The sequence below is a fragment of the Monomorium pharaonis genome, chromosome 5, assembly GCF_013373865.1.
Source record: "Monomorium pharaonis isolate MP-MQ-018 chromosome 5, ASM1337386v2, whole genome shotgun sequence".
In the NCBI taxonomy this organism is placed as follows: Eukaryota; Metazoa; Arthropoda; class Insecta; order Hymenoptera; family Formicidae; genus Monomorium; species Monomorium pharaonis.
In genome coordinates, this window is record NC_050471.1 from 17,663,259 (window position 1) to 17,689,065 (window position 25,807).

Here is a 25,807-nt window from a genome sequence, read left to right on the forward strand (position 1 = left end):
GCTTATAAATCTTATTTTTATTTAATATTTTTGTTTAAAAAATTGTATGTTTTGAAATTAATTATTTAGTGTGTTGCAATGTTAAACATAAACTAAATAACTTAAAGCTAATTGCGTAAATTAAACTTTTTAAATTTGTAGTTTTCACTTTTTTAAATAAAATATTTAGAACATAATCCAAACGAAAAATTTTGAAATTTTTTATTTATGTCACCTTTCTTGTCAATCTGAGATATAAATTTTCAGAATTTGTGAAATAATTAATTTTTTAAGTGTTAATTGTAGTTTTTTAATTAATAATGTTTGTGATGTATAGGTGATGACAAGCTTGTGCTTTACGAGAAAACCTTTCTAGCCAGAATGAAACCAACGGTACTCTGTGAAGCAGAGGGTGGAGTCAGATCCATTGCGTGGTCTGGTCGCTTTGTTGCGTGGGCTTCTGACACCGGTGTGAGAGTCTATGATCTCGATGCTAGATGTTCATTAGGACTTATTAAGTGGTCCTGTACCACAGAGTAAGCACCAATAGAAAATACAACTTGTATTTTAAAGATATAAGATTTGATGATAAGAATACTGTAAATCATTCACCGTTCCATTCACAGTAAACGAATGATAAAATTAATTTTTGTTGAAACTACTTATTGCTTGTTCTAAAAGGAGTTGTAAATTACTTTTTTTTAATTTACTTAGAGAGAACTTAAATTTTTCTACTTATATTTTATATACTTTTATGTACATTATTTTATGAAGGGCATCACCAGAACATTATCGATGTAATTTACAATGGTCAGATGATAAAACGCTGTTAATCGGATGGGTGGATATTGTGCGAATTTGTCATATTAGAAAACGCACAATGCAAGAAATGGTCAATCGAGATTTGCCTGAATTTGTAGTGGATCCAGGTAATCAGAAAAATATAGATGAAAATCGTGTATACTGTCATACCTTTTTGTTTTCAAATTTATTCTTGAACAAAAATTAAAAAATAAAAAATCCAAATTAGGTCTTCTATCACTTTTTGTAATACTGTTTTGTAATTTGTTATTTTTTAATTTAGAAAACTGCATACAGATTACGTATATATGTACATTACAAATGAATAAAACATTGTTATTAAAATGCTGGTAAATGCGCTTGCGCGCGCGCGTGCGCGTGTGTGTGCTATAAAATATACATTTTTATATTTATATAGATAATATTAATTCTTACAAAAATTCACAAACAAATATTTTTTGTTACTAAGGGACACTTTTTCTCTTTTATCTCAAATGTTGAAATGTTGAAATGATTACAGATGTTTAGAATATAAGACTTATTCTAATAAATGCATTTTTTTTTAGTATCGACATTCCAAGTAGATTTTTATATATCCGGTATAGCACCATTGAAGAATCAGTTAGTATTATTGGGGTGTTTAAAGGAACCAGATGAAGATGGAAAAAATCATCGTCCGACTCTACATGTGATTGAACCAAAATATCAAGATTTCTCAGTAATATGTGCAAATTCACTTACTTTACGCGGTTATAAGGAATATAGCTGCAATGATTACCATTTAGATTGCTTAAAGGAGGAAAACAGGTAGATAATAAAATAAATAATTGAAAGGAAAGTTTAATTTTGAAATCTGTTAAAAATTAATTTTTCTGCAAATTGTTATATTAAGGAGGTTCATGCACGATTCTCTAGTCAATAAACACGAATTTTCTAAACTATTGTTTTATTTATGTACAAAATATATGATTGAATAATACATAAATATTTAATATTTTAAATTAAAATATTTTTTTAGATATTAATATGACTTGAGTTTTGTAAATGCCATTTAGATTTGATAACTTAACCCGAAGAAAAAAAGTAGATTACCTTAAGATTAATTTTAATCAAATAAAGTGGCAGAATACAAATTAATAAGTCAAGGAAGATTTAAAATTGTCGAGTAAAAAAGCAACGTGTCGGGTATCTGCAGATCAGACACATTAAACACATACACATAGACCGCAAGATCTGCGATTTTACTTTACGATTTTTTAACTTAAATTAAATTAAATATTAATAATAAACTGTTGGTATTATATATATTATTTGTAGTCGTTAAAAAGTTTGTGATTTATATTTTACGATTTAGTTTTTAGTTTATACACTCACAAGGGAACCTCGCGAACCCGAAAATTCTGATTTTAATGAAACTTGGCATAAATGTAGAGGGGGTGAATACATGAATTTAGAAATTAAAAGTTGGTGCTTATAAACGGTTTAAAGGGTTGAAACCACCCTTCAAAAATTTTGAGTTTTTGCCTTTTCTCGATATATCTCGTAAACTAAACAAAATATTAAAAAATGTTTCATACAAAAGTTTTACAGTATAAATACCTCTATTTAACTATGTTATTTATTTTTAAAAACAAATTTTTTTTCAAAAACAAATTTTTTTTCTTTGAAATCATTAAATCAGAAAATTTTCTGTTTGGTCTTATAAACGGTTTGAAGGAGTGAAACTACCCTTCAAAGGTTGAGATATTTTTACCTTTTCTCGATATATCTCGTAAACTAAACAAAATATAAAAAAATGTTTTATACAAAAGTTTTACAGCATAAATACCTCCATTTAACTACGCTGTTTATTTTTCGAAAAAAAAATTTTTTTTAAATTAAGATAAATTTTCAATAAAATTGACTTTTATGTATATAGCATTTATAAAGTAATTATACTATCTTATACTACGTTCTATTTATATCATCTACGTGTATATTATATATGTTATATATTATCTACGTTATAATACTATACATTTATATTATCTGCATCTTTGTATGGATTAGTTTTTATCTAACAGTTGCGCAATATTAGTAGTCACGTTGCTTTCACACAGTGTTCATTCTCTCTACGTCACATATTTTACATTCAAGTTTTATATTCGCCATGTCACGGTATGTATCATATATGAAATCACGTATTAATAAAAGTTTGGTATCTTTATTAATGGTGTTACGCGTTATTTTCACATTAGTGTCAAGTCTAACGTGTGTTTGATCAGCACATCAGTATCACATCTAACATGTGCTTGATTTTTCTTGTTAGATTGTTTTTAATTAAGCGAAGCATAATGTTACACATAAATGTTGCGAATGTTCTTAATATGTTAATTATTTAATTTCAAATTACACATATTCCACCAACGCCTATAAATGAAAGAGAAATACAATTACGTGATGTGATAAAGGATATTATAACAAATGCAGTGAATGACTTATCATTTGATGTACACACTCATTTTGCTTTAAAATTTCAAAATTATTTGGAAGTGGATTTACCTGACATAGAATATGTAACAGATAAAGTGGAAGAATTTTTAGAAAATGATAATGTTGATTATGAACCTGATAATGAATATAATTGTGAATCAGAAGACGAAATTTTAAATAGTAGCTATAAAAGGAAAGCCGTCGAATATTGGAGAAGTAATAAAAGGCCGACACTCTCTTTTAGGAGTGCAACGTCGCTTCAGAAAGGTGAAATTCCTACCACAATTATCATTTTTAAAAAATTCTTCCTCATCATTTGTTACATATTCTGTGTCAGGTAAATCCACTTCCCAATAATTTTAAAATTCTAAAGCAGTATCAGTGTGTACATCAAATGATAAGTCACATTCACTGTTATAATATCATTTGTTATAATATCCTCTATTACATCACGTAATTGTATTTCTTTTTCATTTATAGGTGGAATATGTATAATTTGAAATAAAATAATTAACATATTAAGAACATTCGCAACATTTACGTGTAACATTATACTTCGCTTAATTAAATAATCTCACAGAAAAATCAAGCACACATTAGATGTGATACTGATGTACTGATCAAGCACACGTTAGACTTGATACAGATGTGAAAATGACGCGTAACATCATTAATAAAGATATCAAACTTTAATACGTGATTTCCATTTTATATGTGATATATACCGTGATATGACGAATATAAAACTTGAATGTGAAATATGTGACGTAGACAGAATGAACTGTGTGAAAGCAACGTGACTACTCTAATATTGCGCAACTGTTAGATGAAAACTAATACATATAGGGATGCAGATAATATAAATGTATAGTATTATAACATAGATAAATTATAACATACATAATATACACATAAATGATATAAATAGAACGTAGTATAAGATAGTATAATTATTTTATAAATGCTATTACATAAAAGTCAATTTTGTTAAAAATTTATTTTAACAAAAAAAAAATTTTTTTTTTGAAAAATGAACAGCGTAGTTAAATGAAGGTATTTAGGCTGTAAAACTTTTGTATAAAACATTTTTTTATATTTTGTTTAGTTTATGAGATATAGCGAGAAAAGGTAAAAATATCTCAACCTTTAAAGGGTAATTTCACTCCTTCAAACCGTTTATAAGCCCAATCGAAAAATTTTCTAATTTTAATGAAACTTGGCATAAATGTAGAGGGAGTAGATATATTAATTTAGAAATGTTTTATTTTGGTTCAAAAACGGTTTGAAGGGGTGAAACCACACTTCAAAGTTGAGACATTTTTGCATTTCCTCGATATATCTCGTAAACTAAACAAAATATAAAAAAATGTTTCATACAAAAGTTTTACGGCATAAATTCCTCTATTTAACTATGCTATTTATTTTTTTCAAAAAAAAATTTTTTTTTCAAAGAAAAAAAATTTGTTTTTGAAAAAAAATTTTTTTGAAAAAATAAATAGCATAGTTAAATAGAGGTATTTATACTGTAAAACTTTTGACTACTATGAAACATTTTTTAATACTTTGTTTAGTTTACGAGATATATCAAGAAAAGACAAAAACTCAACATTTTTGAAGGGTGGTTTTAACCCTTTAAACCGTTTATAAGCACCAACTTTTAATTTCTAAATTCATGTATTTACTTCTTCTACATTTATGCCAAGTTTCATTAAAATCAGAATTTTCGGGTTTGCGAGGTTCCCTTGTCAGTAATTACTGAAAGAAAAGTTTATACTTCTGGTGAACAATTGAACGACTCCCATATTGAACTATACTGAAATTTCGAAACTGACAGACTTTTTCTAGCATATATATACGGTAAGCTTATCTTATATTTCACGAAAACGTGTATTGATTCTTAAATAATAATTTCTGTAAGTAAGAGCTAAATATGTAATATTTTGCTATAAACATGAACCACTTTAAAAAATTATAAATAAAGTGATATTTAGCACGTGTAAAAATAGTTCTATAAATTTAAATATACTTACTTTTTTTAGAAACTTAAAAAAAAATTTAATAAATATATCTTGTATATTTAGGATGTCATGTAAATATTATACAATGCTTATGAACAGGTAGAACGTATTAAATTTAATAGAAAAGTCTTCTACCAGTTTGCAATTTTTCCACTAGTTAACGAGTTATTGATTATTAAAGTGCTGTATTAGTTTGGTCTACTGCCAAATGCAAGTGCGCGAGATGTGGTTGCCTAGCATTTGAGGTTGCTAGGTGTGCAGGGGAAATTATTTATAATAAGTGACAATGACTACGCACGATATAGCAATACACTGGACCTTCCTTTTGAACTATAATAGTTCCTTACTTTTTAAATAAAATAAAATTTTCTAATGGCAGAAAAGTATGTGTACGTGTATATACATGTACGCGTAATACATACAAAACTGTCATCATAAATTTTAGAAGAAGTTGTGCTCGAGGAAGGACATTACTTCTTCAAAGAACATTACAAAATTCTATTGATAAAGAGTCAAAATAATAAACAAATTGAATTATTGTTATAATTTTATATTTAAAAACATTAAGTAATTAAGAAAATATATTTTAATAAAATTAATGCTTGTAATGTGTTATAATATCTACATGAAGAAAATTTTATAGTAAGAATTACTAAAGTAAATAGTAAACATGAATTACGGAAAAAATTATGAAAATGTTTTTCATCAAATTATGATGGTATTTACACTACTTATGGTATAATTCTCTGAAATTTTTTCTTAGGATTCGTAGTTACTATCGTACATAGTAAATTTTACTATCAAATTTTCTCCATGTAAATTTGCGAATATATGAACTTATAAAATGTTTAAAATAAACAATATTTATTTTATTTAAGCAATTTTTAGTGTGCAATTTGCGCGCGCGCGTGTGTGTATGAATGTGTGTGCATCTATAGAAAAATGTTAAATATATTTAAGTAAAGTGATGAGTATTATTATTATTGAGAGAGTGTTCTTTTTAAAGATAACCATTAAAGATAAGATAATCATTTAAAAGAACAAAAAAATTAAATAATTGGTTTTCTTAGCACTAGAATATTTTTCTACGTGTGCGTAAATAGCAATCGGCGTGAATAGTAATAGCGATATAAAATAATCATTTCTACAAAAAATAATTATTTCTCTTTTCTGTGATAAGAAAATGATAGAGCGTTTTCATTTTCTCACTACCTTGCGATTTATTTTAAAACTCATCAAGAAAATATTCTCTATTAAAAATAACTGTTATTTGGTTAAAAAAAAAAAGAGTAATTACCTTTTTAAGCAGAATTAGAATTTAGAATTGATCTTTTTTTGTATATCACACATTTATGTATGCATGTACACGTACACACATATTTCTTTGCCTTTAAAAAATTTTATTTTTTTTTAAGTAAGGAACTATTATAACTCAAAAAGGAGAGTCCGACGTTATGCGTCGCTTGTGCATAGCTATTACCGCTTGTTGTAAACAATTCCCCTCACGTCTCAATCGCTAGATCTCAAGACGCTGGATGGCTGCATTTCGCCACGCGCTTGTATTTAACGGGTTGTCGAATTAATACAGCAAACTTTAATAATCAGTAACTCGTTAACTATTGCAAAAATTGCAAAACAATTGAGAACTTTTCAATTTAATGCGTTCTATCTGCTTATAACCGTTGTATATATCTTTAAATGATATTCTGTATATTAAAAAGATTTCTTTGATGCTTTCTTCATAGGAAAATTATTTACAGATTTTTTATTGTAAGTCCGAAAGATATCGTAGTGGCTAGTTTGTATGATACAGATGACAGAATCGAATGGCTATTGAGCCATGGAAAATTTGAGCAAGCTTTGGAAGCTATAACGACAAACAATGGCAAAGATTGCAAGAGGCACGCCGTATTAGACGTGGGGCGTATTTATTTGGATCACTTATTAGCATGTGAAAAGTACGATGAGGCTGGAAAACTTTGTCTTAAAATTTTAGGAAGGGATAAAAAATTATGGGAAGAAGAGGTGAGAGATATTATCATGTTGCAAAATAATTATGCAGTATCTACTTTTTTACAAATTTTTGTTTTTAAATCAGTTATTGTATAAATATAACAATCTCCTTTGGACATATAACAGGTATAAGAAGATATAAGTTTTGATTAGCATTTTGAGGATTTATGTAAAAGGAAAAATTAAAACGTTTTATTTATTTTTTGTGGAAATTTTACATATACAATTTATTTATTTGCTAATATTTTGTTTTTTTTTTATAACAATAATAATAAGTTTGTTTATAACAAATAATAATAAAAATCGAGGAGAAAATAAATATTATTTAAAAGTAAACTAATTTTTCACTTTTTATTTACAAAAACAGTGACGCCACCGATAGAGGGTGATTTAGCATCAACTTAGATTAAGAAAATAGATTTACTTGATTTTTGTATGAACTTTGTAATTATATTTTAAATTCGTGTTTGTAAAATTTTTTCGTTTTAACGTGATATATAAAATCATTTTTGCCGTAATAGGTTTACAAATTTGCCAGAGTACATCAATTGCGTTCAATTTCGCCCTACCTGCCTCGAGGTGATATTATTCTCGATCCGCTAATCTATGAAATGGTACTGTATGAATATCTCAAAATGGATCCTGATGGTTTCTTGCAATTGGTCAAGGAATGGTCTCCAAATTTGTACACGGTGGCAGCAGTGGTTAACGGCGTATTGGAGCATTTGCTGGTTCATAATCAACGACAGAACGTGTTATTAGAAGCGTTAGCCATTTTATACATCCACGATGGAAAATATGATAAAGCACTTGCTATGTATCTGAAGCTGCGGCATAAGGATGTCTTCCAGTTGATTCAAAAATATCAGTTGTATAATTCGGTATACGACATGATCGAAGGTTTAATGGATTTAGATACGGAACGTGCCATACAATTTTTTTTAGAGAAGGATAGAGTGCCATCTGACGTGGTTGTACAAAAGTTGCAACATAATTATCGTTATTTATATTTGGTAATGAACCAACGCTTACACTTTTTTATATAAAAATTGCGTGTTTATAAACAGTATTGCACATTAATTGATTAATTTATTTGTTAGCTAAAATTATTAATTAAAAATTATATATATATATATATAACAGTTACTTAAAAAATGAGTTTTTTTTATCAAAAAGATATTTAAAACATAATATAGTTAGTAAATAATTTTATTTATTAATCAATATGTTAATCCTATGTATAAATTTTGTTTTTCAATTTTTTTTAAAGATACATTGATTTCTAATCCTAAAATGTGTAAAATATACAATAGATTGAGATATCTTTTTGATATGTCATAGAAATTACAAATAAAACATTTATGATTTATTTAACTATTTCACTTTTCTTAAATGTTATTAAAATAAGAACTTTTTATTGTAAGTAAAGATTTAAGTTGCTATTTATAGTCTTATTTCAAGATCGTCTTAAGTAATATCTTAGGATGCTAATACAGTTCTGTAATTAGTAATATCTTAAGATAATGAACGCATTTGGCACACAAAGCAAAGATTAGTGAGTACTCAGTGCTTTTTATTATGATTGGTTCTTACTTCTAGACTCAGTGAAGAAATAAAGGTAATCATATTAAAAGAATTACTGAGCGCTTGATCAGTTTTGTCTGCCCAATATTTATGATTATATTAAACTCCTAGCTCCTCTAAATGGAGAGCTCCGCCGCAGCTCTAAATGACGTCAGAATCGAGAAATGATACATTGACAGCCCAATTTTTGCGCTCGTGTCTTTTGTAAATAAAAATAAATTGGATAAAATAACATGTAAGATTATTTTAACCCTTTAAAGGGTGGTGGGAAGTATACTTTCCACCTCGTTTTCTTCAGTTTTTTCGATATAACTGAGGTCTGTCACGTCGTATAATCGTGAAACTGTTCTTGTTAATGTTAGAACTATGTACCACTGTACGAGTTTTGCATCAGTCATGCATTTTGCAATTGTTATCAAACAAACAATGACGAAAAATGCTGTTTTTTTACGATAAATTTGTTCTAGAAGCCTCTTGAATGTAAATAAACTTTCAGACCATAGTTTTAGATCCTAGAAACGATAACGAACTAAGTTATACCCAGACAACACAATTATGACATAGGACGTCTTAAAGACGTCTTTTAGACGTCTTAAAGACGTCTTTTAGACATCTTTTAAAAAATATGACATAAGATGGCTCAGAGACATATTAAAGATATCTTTAAGACGTCTTATGTCTCGATTTTGGAGATTGTGTTGTCTGGGTATTAAGTTGAAGTTACAGAAATATATTGTTACTATTTTGTATTCAACAAAATATATTACAAAAATGCTATTTTTAGCATATGAAATTGATTCATTTACTTAATTTATAAGTCATTTGTATAGAATTTTGTACTTAATGGTTATTTTGGTTGCTGATTATGAAAATGATATGAAAAATGTAAAATTCAAAATTGAGGCTACAAAATATCGAATAAAATGATTTCAAGAATATAATTCCGGGAATTTTTTTATCGAAAATTATGCATTTTAGCGACAAACTGAAATAAACCTTTTTTATTACAAATTTTGTAAAGAATATGGTTATATTTTTTTATCCCAAATTTTATGTTCGATACCCGCCATATTGGATCCGCCATTTTGAATTTTTAAATTTTGATCTCGGATTCGGTTTCAGAATGATTTAAAACATACAGATACGACAAGATCTGTCCGACATAATTGCTAGAAAAAATGTGCTTCTTGAAAGGTTAATACACTTCTAAAATATGCCATTCTTTTTTTTGATAGTAAATACACAAAATAAATTTAATATGTTGATATAAATAGCAGATTTTTGCTTGTAAAGAAAGAAAAATCTTTTATAATATGTATTATTTTGTTTTATGTAATAATAATAATAATAATTACTATAGTTTATATTCGCCATATTTTGAGAATTTTATTAACACGTCACAAATTACATCCAGATGTAGTAAATAATTACAGTATAGCACGGACGCAAAAGTTGTTAATATATTATTTCTCTGATTGCATTAATGTAGCTTAAATTTAAACTCGATTTAATTAATTTTGTTTTTTTTAATTCTTAGAAAAAGATAGAAAGTAAATTAAATCGAATTTAAAGTGAAAATACGTTGGTATAACTGGGCCTTAATTTTATCATTTTATTCCTGTTTTAGTATCTAGATGCATTAGATAAGAGAGATACAAAGGATTCGAAGGGAAAGTACCATGGTCTTCTGGTACGATTGTATGCCGATTATTCGAGAGACAAGTTATTGCCGCTTTTACGTCGTTCCGATAATTATCCAATACAACAGGCTTTGGATATTTGTAGTCAGCGCCGATTTTATCCAGAAATGGTATATCTGTTAGGCCGAATCGGAAACACTTCGGAAGCTTTGGCGCTCATGACGAGAGAGCTCAACGATATGGAAAGTGCAATTGCATTTTGCCAGGAACATGACGACGAAGAGTTGTGGAATGATTTAGTTAATTACTCACTTGACAAACCTGGTATGAATTGGATTGTTTTTCGAAAATTGTCCAAATGTCTTTCCTACAATATAGAAAAAAGTTTGCAGAAACATTGCGTAAATATTTCATTGCAAGATTGATAAATTACAAAACGTTACTGAAATATTACTGCAAAGAGTAAATTCATAATATCCATTTCAATGCAAACACTGTTTTCTTAGCAGAATTTGTTATAATGTTGTTAATAAGGAAGGATAAGACCTGATATCGAGTATATCTATAAAAAATGAAACACTTGCAGTTACGAGTTGGTAATTTTGACTATAAATACATTTACGCGCTCCGTAACTGAGGCACTACGAATGTTATAAATGTATTTACGGTGCTTTTACGCGCTATCAAAAAGTATTCAGCGCTAAGCACAAACATCTTTAATACCTTTTAGCGAAAAAATTATACATTATCGAGCCTTATGTCTGATAATTTTTTGTTGACTATATTATAAATTATGAAATACATGTAGAGCCAGCGGCACACGATATTTGTTTTCGTGCTGGATTACTTACCGGAAATACTCTGTTTTTATTGATCCATTTTTATCTATCTTTAAAAATGCACCAATCAGAACAAAGTATTTCTACCTAGTAAGCAATCCACCATGAAAACAAGTATCGTGTGCCTCTGGTTTATAACTAATTTATGTTATCGGAACCCAATTTTCCATATAATTAATCGCGTTTTATATATATTAGTGGGTTATTAGTTTTTTATAATGATTATAAAATTTTAAAGTGTATATTTAGAGTTAAAATAGATATACAATATGATTTAATAATGTTACAATAATATTTTAAACAGGTGAAAGTAAACTACCAATTGATTTTATGTATATATTTTGTATGCTAATAGATTTTATATATGTGTACACACACACACACACACACACACACACACACACACACACACACACACACACACACACACACACACACACACACACACACACACACACACCCACACCCACACCCACACCCACACCCACACACACACACACACACACACACACACACACACACACACACACACACACACACACACACAATTGTAATTCTGAAATTGAATTCATGATCAATGTTACTGAAAAACTTTTCAAATATTATATTTGAAAGAGTATCGTATAATATTGAAGAGAGTTGACAGCTAATAATTGTTAAATGAAATTTTGAATAAGGGCTTCCGCACAGACTTTTGCATAACGCATAGTGTATGATGCATAAGAGAATTAATCAATCAGAGTCGTCTATTTCCCTCTCCAGGATAGAAATAAAGACCTTTGATTGGTTAATTCTCTTATACGTTTCGTGTTATGCAAAAGTCTGTGCAGGGGTTCTAAAACTAAATTCATAATTATATGTTGTCAAGGTCACACTCCTGATTAATGTTCAAGAGATTTTAGCCACCGCTCATGATTCGTTAAAAAGTTATAATCAAAAAAGTTTCATAATTTACTGTAATTTGCTGATACCATGTACAAGTAAAAAGAAATATAAATCTTAACAAAAGGGGACCCAGTACCAGTGACTTGACATATGTTAACATATGTTGTCCTTCTGAGTTATTAACGTTATTAAAGTTATTAACAAAAGAAGTTTTATGAATACGATACATGATATGTCTGCTTTATTTAAAGTTGCAAATACATGTGGTGCAGAGAACGTAATGGCGGGATGCAAGAGGAGGGCGAAGCCCTTCCCCTACATCCCTGGATTAGTTTTTATAAAGCACGCATTTTTGCGTGTTTTAAAATAAGAAAATTTATTAATTTATGATTATAAAAATTAATGTGGAGATGTAGGGGGAGGGCGAAGACCTGCTCTTGCATCCTGCTCACGCGTTCTCTGCGCACGGGTTTGCGACTTTGCATAAAAGATTAGGATAATAATAAATTAATAGACTTTCTTATTTTAAAGCACGCAAAAATGTGTGCTTTATAAAAATTAATGCAAGAATGTAGGAGGAGAGCGAAGCCCTCCTCTTGCATTCCGCCCACGCGTTCTCTGCACCACATGGGTTTGCAACTTTAAATAAAGCAGAGATGTCATGTATCGTATAAAATTTCTTTTGTTAATAACTTTAATAACGTTAATAATTCAGAAGGACAACATACGTTAACATATGTCAAGTCACTGAGGCTGGGTCCTTTTTTGTTAAGATTTATCCATATTTCTTTTTACTGATACATGGTATCAGAAAATTACAGCAAATTATAAAACTTTTTTGTTTATAATTTTTTAATGAATCACGAGTGACGGCTAAAATCTCTTGAACACTACTTAGGAGGATGACTTTGACAATATATGTCATGGTCGTGGTCATCAGAGCTGGGTCCCCTTTTGTAAAGGTTTATCGATTATGTGAGAGTAGTAGTTAAATTTCACTTTAAAGCCACCATTGAATTTTTCAAAAGGCCGGAATATGATTTTCTTCCTTAGAATCTTTTTTTAGAGACTAAAATAAACAAAATAGAAAAGTTACAAAGGTTGCTGTTATAATACATATTTACCATGTTGCAAAAAGAAAGTGTCTCTGCAATACTCTAGCAATGTTGCTGCAAGTTTCTGTACTGTATAAGTTGATTTCAAGATTTAATTTAAGTAAAATGTAATTCAAATAATAGTTTCCATATATTGCAGCGGCTATTACATTCCTTCTTCAAAAGATTGGCACCTATGTTGATCCTAGGGTTATGGTACAAAGAATAGAACCTACTTTGGAAATTCCAGGCTTAAAAAAAGCATTGGTTAAAATGATGTGCGACTACAATCTGCAGGTGTCTGTGCAGGAAGGTTGCAAAAAAATATTGTCTAATGATTATTTCAATCTTCATGAAAGACTTGTTCGTTGTCATCAAAAGGGCATATTTGTCGATGGTTAGTAGCTTTATTAAATCATTGAGTTCAAAAGATAAAAATTTATATATAAATATTTGTAGAGTTGTGGAGTAAGTAATTAAAAAGTAATTAAAGTTTAAAGGGAAATAATAAAATTAAAAAATTGAAAGTTTTTAACTTACAATGATACCTCACAAACCCGAAAATTTCAATTTTAATGAAATTTGGCATAAATGTAGAGGAGGTAAATATATGAATTTAGAAATTTTCCGAGCTGTTTTTCTGAAAATCGACCATGCTGTGATTTTGTTTAAATTTTATAAATAGGTTTCTTTTAAAGAAAAAAAACATGTAAGAAAGATTTTTGGGGTCAACGCAAACATTTTTTTTGATGTCTGTAACTAGGAAATTTATAATTTATAGGAAAAAATTTAAATCCGCGGTATTTGTTTTCACATTGTTCTGTGTCATGGAGATAGGGGCGGAGACCAGAACAATGTGAAATGATACATAGCGTGGATTTAAAGCTTTGCCTATAAATTGTATAGATTTCCTATTTTAAATTATTTAATTGAAAAGCACGTTTATACAACTCTTATCTACTTTAACCAAAAGTATGTAATTTATCATCAACAAAGTATCGAAGGCCCCCTCCATTGCACTCTCTTGTGCGCGCGCGCGTGTGCTTGCGTGCATGCGTGCGTGCGTGCGACCACAGGAGTGACGAAGAAGTGTCAATAAAGATTTCAAAATTATAGATTTCTTATCTACCGACATAAAAAGAAATTTTTTAAGTTGCCGGAAGCTGGTTGAAAAAGGCGTTAACTCGGTTGGGAGAAGCGCTTAGACAAATTTGGGACGAAATTCCACAAGAAATTATTGAAAGATGATGCATAAACATATGAGAACGTTTACAAGCAGTAATTGATCAAAGAATGTTAGTGTTTATTACTGGGGAGTAATCGTACTATAAAACTTTGCTTTAGCGATGTGATTGGACCTTTCTTCACGACAATATATTGAATTAAATGAAAACCGTAATCTTTGAACGCGATTTGTTTGAAAAAGTAAATCTATGAAAAAATTAATAATAACATTTGAAAGTGTGAACTTTCAGCTTTTCAATGTTTTTTTGCTGAGCGCTGTATGTTGATCTGTTTACGAGTAATAAGCGATGAAAGTAAAAGTGACCATTTTTTTCTTAAAATCTTAATAAATAAAAAAAAATCGCACAGCAATGAACAGCCACTTAAAATAAAGGGAGAAGATCTCGCTATAAGATACAAATAACAGAAATTCTTCTCTATGATTTTTTTACGCAGCGCAGCAAAGTATTAAAAAATTTTTTTTTAATGGGTCAAGCTTTTTCATTGTGCCACATTGGTAAAAAAAGGATAATTAAAATTGCCAAAAAACGTTTGAAAGAAGAAGTTTCAAGTTTTAAAACGCTTTTTGGATTTTGTTTTTGTGATAATGTTTTGCTAAGTTCCAGTTTTGCTAAGACCATCTTTTTTTTTCTTCCAAGACCATTTTTTTTTCAATAAATTCTTTACAGTATTTCAGGACGGGAAATGTTATAGATACTTGTTAGCATATATATTATTAAATTGATAATCAATTTAATATTTTGATATTACTATTCTAATGTATTTTAAGAGTTGCGTTTTAAGATCGATAGTAACAGTGTGTAGTTTAAAAAGAACTAGAAAATACACTGGCGCAAAAAAAACGAGACAAAAATTTTAACCGATTTTTAGGCAATCTTCAAAGTGATGCAACTTTGCGAAAAATTATCCAAATTACATGTACTTTTTTTTAAATTAAAGGGCAAAGACTCTACTTTGAGAATTTCTAGGCGAAAGTTTGATTTATTAAGTGCGAACCTTTTGTATGGCATGAAAACCAAACATGTTTTTTTTAATTGAAAAAAGTAAAAGTTTGTTATCATTTTTCACAAGTTTCTTGTTAAAATCTGGCTAATATTAATCCAGATTCTTAAAGTTCATGCTTTTCTAAGCAATTTAAAAAGAAAAATACATCTCGATATGATGTTTTTTGTTGATTGCGTACGAGTTTGAAATTTGTATTGCATTTTAGGGTATTTTAGCGAATAAATACAGTATTTTTTGAATATCATGAATTTTGAGTATCAATATGATATTGCACATTGATTTTATTCGTGTTTAACTCAATCACACCGCTGTCATTAAAGTGACCCGACGTGCACCACGTGGAGAATGACGGTTGGATTTTGTACATCATGTGGCTCTGAAATTCATTGGTGGAAATTTGTACTTACTGATCTGACTATAACGGATAGCTGACGCACCAATTTCACTGAAATCAACAGAAGATCACATTCATCTATACTCATAAACCCACACATACACGTAAACATACATATACACATATCATACATAAAAAATAAAAGTTCAAATTTTATTTTAAAAAATCAGCCTTTTCAGGGCTACATGATGTATAAAATCCGATCGTCATTCTCGACGTGGTGCAGATCGGGTCACTTTGATGACAGCGGTATGATTGAGTTAAACACGAATAAAATCAATGTGCAATATCATTGATACTCAAAATTTATGATATTAAAAAAATATCGTATTTATTTTGCTAAAATACCCTAAAATGCAGTGCCAATTTCAAACTCGTGTGCAATAAAAAAAACATCGTATCGACATGTATTTTTTTTTAAATTGCTTAGAAAAGAATGAACTTTAAGAATCTGGATTATTATTAGCCAGATTTTAATGAGAGACTTGTGAAAAATAATAACAAACTTTTACTTTTTTCAATTAAAAAACCATTATGTTTGGTTTTCATGCGATACAAAAAGTTCACACTTAACAAATCAAATTTTGGCCTAAGGATTCTTAAAGTAAAATCTTTGCCCTTTAATTAAAAAAAAATTACATGTAATTTGGATAATTTTTCGCAAAGTTGCATCACTTTGAAGATTCGGTCAAAATCGGTCAAAATTTTTGTCTCATTTTTTTTGCATCAGTTAATATAAAAAATCAAATATTGGATTAAAATGTATTATGACTGTCATTGATCTTTTCTTGATTTTAAATAAATTTTAGGTAATTATGCAGAATATGGGCGACCTCAAAGATTTCAATGACCTTGATATATGTTGTCAGGGTAATTCTGAACAACTTTTCCCTATGCATGTTACTGCCGCTCGGCCTTAGTTTTCGAGTTATACACAGAAATTTTTCTTTAACTTCTTGCTTCAATTTCATTAGTTTTGAAACAGAGGGGAGAGTAGTGTGCAGAAAACGCGTGGACAAGTTGCAGGAGGAGAAGCTTCGTCCTTCTGCTTTGCTCTGTAAGCAGGGGGAGGTGTAAAAAAGGGGTAAAAAAATTTAAAGAATGTTTTAGTTTCATTTTGTGTGAAAAGGGGCTCCGCCCCTCCCCCGCCCACGCGTTTTCTGTATCACATAAGTTTTATGATTTTCCACACAAAACAAAATTTAAACATTTACAGTAATAAAAGAATATAATTTTTATCATTTTTATTCTTCAGAGAATGTATACATAGTTGCCATTATATTAAAGAAAGCATCAATACGTTCCTGAAAATTATAACGACGTTGAAATAGAAATTCTACTAAATATCCATAGTTATTCCTTAACAAAATACACATCGTATTTTTGCAAATTTTTACCTGGAGCACCCCGACGGTGAGTGCGGGAGGAAGGCCGAAGACTCCCCTCGCATCCCTCCTCCCCCCCGTGTGTGTATGCGTGCGTGCGTGCGTGCGTGCGTGCGTGCGTGTGTGTGTGTGTGTGTGTGTGTGTGTGTGTGTGTGTGTGTGTGTGTGTGTGCGCGCGCGCGCGTGCGTGCGTGCGTGCGTGCGACCACAGTGAAGAAGTGTCGTATCGTATTTATTACACTTTTTTTGTTAATAAATTTTTGTATATAATTCGTAAAGTAAGGCCGAGCGGCAGTAACGTATATAGGGAAAAGTTGTTCAGAATAATGACCCTGATAACATCTATCAAGGTCACTGAATCGGTAAGGTTGCCCCTATTCTGTATAATTACCCAATTTTATTATTATATCATAAACTATTAAATATAACTTAATTTAGTTTAAAATATATTAACTTACCTTGAATATTTGGAAAAATTTTAACTAATCTAAGAATTGATAAAAAAACTTTAAAAGACTTCGAAAAATCATGGTTAAATCTATTTGTTATATTAAACATTTTAATAAGTTTAATGTATAATAAGTGTGTGTGCGTGCGTGCGTGCGTGCGTGCGTGCGTGCGTGCGTGCGTGCGTGCGTGCGTTCGTGCGTGTGTGTAACGGGAATTAGTAAGTTTTTTTATATAACGCAAGATTACTAAATTTTTTTCTTTTTAGATGATCAAATGTGTGGAGCTTGCCATAGGAAGATAATTGTAAGAGGTATTTATTTAAGATACTAAAATTTTGTAATTGGTTATAATTATACTTGTCGGTAATTATTTAATTTAGGGGACACCGCACCGATGACCTTGACCTTGACATATGTCATCAAGGACATGACCCTGAGTAATTTTTCCTTATGACTTAATCGGCGGTCATTGTTCATAATAAATTTCATTGGTCATAAATATTTATGTAGAATAGAACACACGCATGCGCGCGCACACAGAGAGAGAGAGATTGATTGATTGATTGCGTTTATTATGCCCGAGCAATGGCTGTAGGGCAAAGAAGATTGAGCAGAAACATAGATTTTACAATTTGTCAAGCAACAATGAAAGTTAACAATAAACTTATAATCAAAACTAAGCATATATATAAAGTAAGGTCAGTCACAAACTACAAGCAAAGAGGTGAGTCAATTGCAAGCATTATAAGAAGTACATAAGTAAAAATTAGCAAATTCAAGATCATCGGAACGCTGACAAGAGATGTAAACTGCAGTCCAACATTACTAATAGTGCAATGGTCAAATAATTTTGCAAAGTAGAAATGACAAAATATAATAAGCGAGTATAAGGTAGGATGAGTACAGAAATAGCAAAGTTAGCAGACTCAGAATAAGGGAGCGAGGGAGGGGGGATGCAAAAAGGAACGTGTAAGCGGAGGAGGGGCTCCGCCCTTCCCCCTGCTTTCCCTTTTCGTAATTTTTCCTAACTCTAACCTAACCTAACCTAACCAATGTCGCTTTGGATAATACGAAACATTGGAAACGAACAGCGTGGATCTTGTTTGATGTCGCAAACCCATTCGACACTTTTACTGTGATATTAATAAACGCTTGTACTGTACTACATGGGTTTGCGACTTTCTACGCTAAACATGATTCACGTTGTTTATTTCCAATGTTTTTGCATTATCCAAATAGCAATAAAATTGGTTGGGTTAGGGTTAGGAAAAATTATGGGAAAGGGGCGCAGGGGAAGGGACGGAGCCCTTCCCCCGCTTACACATACTTTATACCACATAACTTCACGATTTTTCGTACAAAACGTGATCTTTATAAACATGTAGTTTTGGAAAATTACATGTAATTCATAAAACTTCTTGTGTTTATAACTTTTTAATAAACAATGACAGCTAAAACCTTTTGTACATTACTCAGGATCATGATCTTGACAACATATGTCAAGTTATTGGGGTTGGGTCCCCTATTTGGCATTTTTACCAAAAATCTATTAATTTATGCGTGCTTTATAAAAATTAATGCGGGATTGTAGGGGGAGGGCAAAACCTTCCCCTTTAACCTGCTCACGCGTTCTATGCACCACATTGGATTTGCGAATTTAAGTAAAGCAGAGATATCATGTATTGTATTTATAAAATTTTTGTTAATAACTTTTTAACAAATAATGACTGCCGATTGAGTTATAAGGAAAAGTTACTCAGGATCATGTTCTTGACAACATATGTCAAGGTCAAGGTCATCGGCGGTGTTCTCTAAACTAAATAATTACCTACTTATATATTTTTCTAATTATATTTATTCGCTTTAATTATTTTAATTCGCTTTTAAACTTTTTCCAGAGCCGCGGAATATGGTTGCATTTTATTGTAAGCATTGTTTTCACGAAGATTGTCTACCTAATTTTAATTTGGTTGTACGTATGATATTTCTTTTACATTTCCAATTTATTTTGTTTTGTTATTTATTGATCACTACAGTGCTTTTTGCTTTCTAGGAAAATTGTGTGATATGTAATTCACAAAAAGAAATGACGCCTAATAGAAAATGATGAAGGTGAAGTTGTACTTTATTATGCGACATGTGCAATAGCTAAAGCTTTAACAGGTTTAATATTTCAACCAAGTATCTTGGTATAGAGTATATCTTGGTATCAAGATTATGTTGGACTAATGTATAAACAAGTTTTTATATAATAAATTGAAATTATTTATAAAATAACTTATAAAAGAAATTTTATAATTAGGAGTGATTGTATGGAATTGTATATGAAATAATGTGCCCTTATTTTGACCTAAAATAATCTGAACCGAATAAGGTATTTATGGCAATTGTTATTTATTTATGTGGGATTCTCCATCAAAGATGAATGATTTTCAATTCTGCAAACTTTTGACAAGTTAAAATTATCTAGTTACATGACTAGAAATTTTTATAGATTTAAATTAAAGACTAAATTAAAGATAACTGATGTTTAAAAATATAGGAACAAGAAATTTTATTTTTGTTATTAATAATTTTAAAACTGATTTAGAAAATAGTATTTAGTTTCTTTTTTATTTTTTACTTATTTTTTATTTGGAGTCCATTGTATTTATAAACATATAATAAGACCAATGTTAAAATTCAAATGTTTTTTTTATTTACAAAATTAAGTGAAAAGAATAGGCATCTAGAAACATAACCGCTCACTAAATAGTTAAGGGGATGCTGGACTGCTTCTCAAACTTGATTGGGGTCGATAATGTAGAGTCATTTGTGCACATCATTAATGAGATTTCGTATATATTTCTTTTATAGATTTGGAAATTCTTTTCTAGAATTAAAGTACACATATTAATATCAATCTGTGAATTGGATTTTATATCGAGAAACAAAAATTTTTTTTCATATTACTTACCGACTTTTTCCGAATCCGCACTCACACATACATACAAGATTTTCATTAAAAGAAATCATTATACTGAAGCGTCTAAGCTCATTTCTAAAAGCACAGAATTGTTCTTGCTTTTAATGCAATGTGCGAGGCACGCTTGTTTTGTACGTACAAAGTCTAAAACTTTTATACGCAGCAAATGTTTTTACGAGTCGACTACAGGAGTCGATCACAAAACTGTAATTTTCTAATTTTTGTTCGTTTTTCATATAAACTTGTGTACTGCGCACTCCGTTAGTGTCTATATTTTAATTCTGGAGAAGGATTTTTAATTCTGTGTAATCAAAAAGATTTTTTAGAAAAACAATAATCGCGTTTAATCGGTAAAACAGACCCATCTCCAGCATCCCCTTAAGTAGTAGTTGAAGATGATTAAGTTTTACCTTTCAATCCAACAAATTATCTTTGTTATTTAGCCACTCAGTGAACGTACTTTTAAATGAAGTCAATACTATTTTTTAATTGAAGCAGATCTTGGTGTTTAATAATGTTTATGTAATTTTTTAAAAATTTTTAACTTGTGTAAATTTTCAACTCATTCAATCAATGGTTTCTCAATGATAAAAATAATTCTAGAGCACAAACAGTATTGTGCACTCTTCATCTGACCAGTGTCAAAGCCTGTGTTTGGCCTTGTTGTAGATATTCTTCTTGCAGCATGAGTTGTCTTCCTGAATGTTTGAAGGGATTAGCTCTCTCTTGAGCTGGAAGACATTCCGTCTTAGAATGCAAAAATGCTCAACTACAATCTCTTTTCTGACTCTTGATGTTCAATATTAGTCTTAGCAAACTTGCAGCACACTGACAAGGAGATGCTAACATTTGCTACGTCTACTTTCAAACGAGCCATAGTGCATTCGAAAAGGAAGGTGAAAGAACAAAAACCGTGTTTTGGCTTTTGGGTGAATGAGCTCTAGTTTCTGAGAAAATTACTTTTAAATATATGCATTTTCGACCGGTAAGGTAAGTAAAATGGAAAGCCACTTTTCGACATGAAGCGCGGTGGCCGTGGGTGCTAAATGCGCGCCTACTGTTTTGCTATCCGTGTGAGCTGGGTTCAAGACCAGTTTTAATATTCTGGTAATAAATTTTTTCCAATGTCACCGTTATCACCGCAATTTTCGGTACTATCTATACTTGTATAAATTCGTTCTTCAGATATATCTAATAATTCGACAACTCGTTTATTAATTTCATCTACATCAGCATTTCTTGCAGAAAGTATCGCACACTTAGCCATTTTATTAAATTCTTTATTTTGTATTAGATCACCATATATATCCTCTACAATATCAGCATTAATGGATGCAATACAACAATCTGGAAGTTGTATATTATCATTTGAATTATTTAATGAGCCATTTCCCATATCTAATAAAAACTTTGCAAAATCAGTTTCCTTTGGAAGAACTCGCATGTTTTCCGTTAAAGAAAAACTTACAAAATTTTTCCAAGTATAACTAAACTTTATAGAAAGATTTACGATTTCACATCGGATACTATGTATCTTAATAGGAAGAAGTTGCCTGAAATCACCACTTAGTTCGATAATTTTTCCTCCAAAAGGTAAGTTATTCATAATGTCACGCAACGTTTGATCCATAATCTCTAAAGCATATCGGGGTGCCATTGGCGCTTCATCCCAAATATAAATATCTATTTCTTTTAAATATTGCGCTTCTTTTGATTGTATTTTAATGCTGGATGATGAATCAGCAAATAATGGAACTGGCAATCTAAAAGTCTTATGAACCGTTTTCCCGCAGGCAGTAACGTCGCTGCAATGTCCGTAAAAGCCATCGTACATACATGTTTATTTCGAATTTTGGCTAAATAATAAATATTTGTGTATATAAACGTTTTACCTGAACCACCTGGACCATCAATATAAAAACAATTATTGTTATGACTATTATTGTCTAATCTGTTTTATATTAATTCTATTATTTCTTTTTGCTTTTTATTTAATTGATTATATTGTTTGGTACCAATTTCCATAACTTGTTCAAGTGTCATAAAATCATCTTTGTTATTTTCTTGCAATTGTTCCATTTGTGGAAAATCAGCAAGACTTTTGCTTTCAGCACACAACATGGCATTGATTTGTGCATATGCTTTCTTTTGTTCTTGTATCATTCCAAAATGTCGAATATAATCTTCAGACATTGCTACTTTAAAACTTTCCCAGAACTCTTCGGGATGCAACGGTTGACAATGTAATAATATACGTACAAATAATCTACGAAGTTGTCTTGGCATCATCCATCCAACAGCTTCATTTATAGCTCGTTTCCATTCATCATCATCTTCAATCAAACCTAAAGCCAAACATGCTGCTGAAAACGATTGACAAATTTCTCCATGTACAGTTCTTAAATTCTGTTATGAGTGACACACTCATAACGATAAGGTGTCAGTAACACGATGACGTAAGTCGGTCAGCTGTAGTCAGCATCGAGCGCATCGCGCGAGGTTTCGCGCAATTCGCTCGACAATTAGCGCAATGCTCCTTAGACAGCACTTGCTGTCTAAGCAATAATTTGGAATACTGACCGATTTACGCCCTCACGCAATCCTCCCCTTCTTTCGATCCAACTACCGAATTATCGGATATATAAACCGGCGAAAGAAGGTGAAGAGCGGGTCAATCCGAAGTAGACAAACTAAGACAACACACGACACTCTGCTTTGCGAGGTCGTGTATCGCCGAGATAACTTATTGTAAATACACAAGCACGACACTCTGCTTTGCGGGGTCGTGGACAACGAGCTCATAGACGCGACACTCTGCCTTGCGGGATCGCGATCTATTCACTGTAACTGAATACAAGTGTCACGTTCTGATTTTATGTCCGTTTTGGGTCAATACATTTAAGTAATTTACCCGGGGATGGACAAGTTTGTGAGAAATATTAATCTTCACCAAAAAGATAGCGAATTTTATAAGTTTGATATCTTGGATCTTTTTTTCTTTATATTTTTGAAATGAGGAAAGTTAATATTAAAATCAATCCTGATAAGTTTATATTTATTTAATTCTTTAGGCTTTTGGGAGGGTTGAATCAAGAGTTTATCTAATTCGTAAATAAATTTCAGAGGATCACGATTAAAGATTATCGCTTGATTAATTTGATATCTTAGTTTTTTAATTCTTACACGCCTACCACCCTTTTTGGGCATTTAATATTAGAGTTAAGTTTAATATAATTACACTCAGTTGCCACACCTGAGTGAGAGTCAGGATTCAGGTCTGTTGCCACACAAATGTCAGCGACAGGGCCCGAAAGATCTGCCTCAATGCTCTCGGCAGCGACAGAGTTTGAATTGAATCTGTTGCCACTCAAAGGCAGCGACAGAGTTTAGTTTTGACCTGTTGCTACTCAAAAGGCAGCGACAGAGATTGAAAGGAAAACTAAATGAACTTGAGAAGTATTTAACTAAATTACCTTTAATTCCAAAATCTACTTCGAAACAACAAACTGAGCCTGAATTCTAGAATTGGTCCACTAAGGACTTTGATTTAAGAACGCTCAAGTTTAAGATCACGACAATCCCAGACTAACTGAATAACTGTCGGACTAACCCGAGTAGTATCGCAATTGACTTAGACTTAAGACTTAAGATTCAAGACTAAGACTGAGATTAAGACTCACTGACGCTGAGCATTTAGCTCATTTATTTATACTTAATTTCCCTCTACTTAAGCCGCATTTTTTTCCCCTACGCAAACTTATTTTCTTGTGGAGGAGGAAGGTTTTGTCTCAGGGTGTAACCCTATGCTCAATCGATTTTGATTCCGATATCGACCTGCACTTGATAATGTCGGCAACCGAATAAGAAATCAATACAGCAACCGAATAAGAAATCAATACTCATATATTCTATTATTTAAATTTAGTTTTTTTTAAGTAATTATTACAATTTAGTTTAAATGTTCCCGCGTACGTTACACCTTCCCCCTTAAGTCATACGTAGTACTTTATTACTACGTATGAGCTTTATCTTTAAAACATGATATTCATAATAAATAATAATAATAATAATAACTTTGGTCGGAAGATTTATATGTCGCTTGTTTGTTAGTAAATTTCGATATATCGCATGGTGTCTCGTTGCTAGGAAACATTTTATCATTTAAAGTTAATTGTAAAACGGCTTCATGTTATCTTTTTCTTTAATTTATCTACTAATTTTTATTTATTTAATGTTGATTTGCATTATTTTAATTATTAGAGCAAGGTTAATGAATTGATTATGTAGTTTGATGTTTTATATGCGTTCGCTTAATCTCTTTTCGAATGGAGAAACGGACACTGAGAGAGAGTGAGAAAGAGAAAGAAAGAGACACACTTCCTAGCTATTACATCATGCGACATGGAGGGGCGATTGGACTCTTCGCGTAGGAGGAAGGTATTCTCCCGAGGTGCAACCTAACACCTTGTCCGGTATGCTACTTCTTATCTTTGCCCGCTTCAGGCTTATTTTTAAAAATAGTTTATTTATGTACCTTCCCCCTTTTAGTCATATGTGGTATTTAAATTACCACGTATGAGTGTTTTATATTAGGATTAATAATAGTTGCATTTATATAAGTTTAATTGCTTATATATTTATATTCCAGAATATTATAATAGTATAAAAATTGGTTATTATTATATAAATGTTAATAGTGAATTATAAATAATATATTTGGATAATAATTGCTTAAAAGTAATGGTTAGTGATAATAATAGTACTTGTTTAGATTAATATAATAATTGCTTAAAAGTAATGGTTAGTAATAATAATAGTACTTGTTTATAATAGTTAATAACATAATATTATATACAATTTTAAATTACTCAAATTTTTCAAAACTTAAAATGTCTACGGATACTGCGTTATTAATTTCTTCTTCATTTTCCAAAAATACTTCGAGGCATCTTCTGCAATCACGGGCAGGTTTTACGTCCATGATTTGCCTTGGACACCGAAAACACTCCGAGATTGTCTCAAAGCTTTCGTCCTTCGAA

The 25,807-nt window shown here is 30.6% G+C and overlaps 2 protein-coding genes across 6 annotated transcripts in view; one reads left to right on the forward strand and one right to left on the reverse strand.

Moving 5' to 3' along the window:
* Positions 1–20,081, forward strand: part of LOC105833172 (vacuolar protein sorting-associated protein 41 homolog) — a 44,482-nt gene extending 24,401 nt beyond the window's left edge. For 2 of the 5 annotated variants that reach the window (XM_036287798.1, XM_036287801.1), the window contains 10 exons: positions 317–515; positions 754–908; positions 1,347–1,587; positions 7,016–7,295; positions 7,805–8,296; positions 10,495–10,831; positions 13,486–13,722; positions 18,070–18,114; positions 19,702–19,775; positions 19,857–20,081. In XM_036287798.1, the coding sequence (XP_036143691.1) occupies positions 317–515; positions 754–908; positions 1,347–1,587; positions 7,016–7,295; positions 7,805–8,296; positions 10,495–10,831; positions 13,486–13,722; positions 18,070–18,114; positions 19,702–19,775; positions 19,857–19,910 (2,114 nt within the window). In that variant the 3' untranslated portion in view covers positions 19,911–20,081. Of the gene's footprint in view, positions 1–316; positions 516–753; positions 909–1,346; positions 1,588–7,015; positions 7,296–7,804; positions 8,297–10,494; positions 10,832–13,469; positions 13,723–18,069; positions 18,115–19,701; positions 19,776–19,856 lie in introns of those variants that run through there. The other 3 variants (XM_036287799.1, XM_036287800.1, XM_036287802.1) reach the window with 3 other exon arrangements.
* Positions 20,082–20,492: 411 nt separating this feature from the next.
* LOC118645901 lies at positions 20,493–23,250 on the reverse strand. Its single transcript, XM_036287804.1, has one exon. The coding sequence runs from the start codon at positions 22,600–22,602 to the stop codon at positions 21,865–21,867; it is 738 nt and encodes a 245-aa protein (XP_036143697.1). The 5' UTR covers positions 22,603–23,250; the 3' UTR covers positions 20,493–21,864.
* Between the last annotated feature and the right edge of the window lie 2,557 nt (positions 23,251–25,807).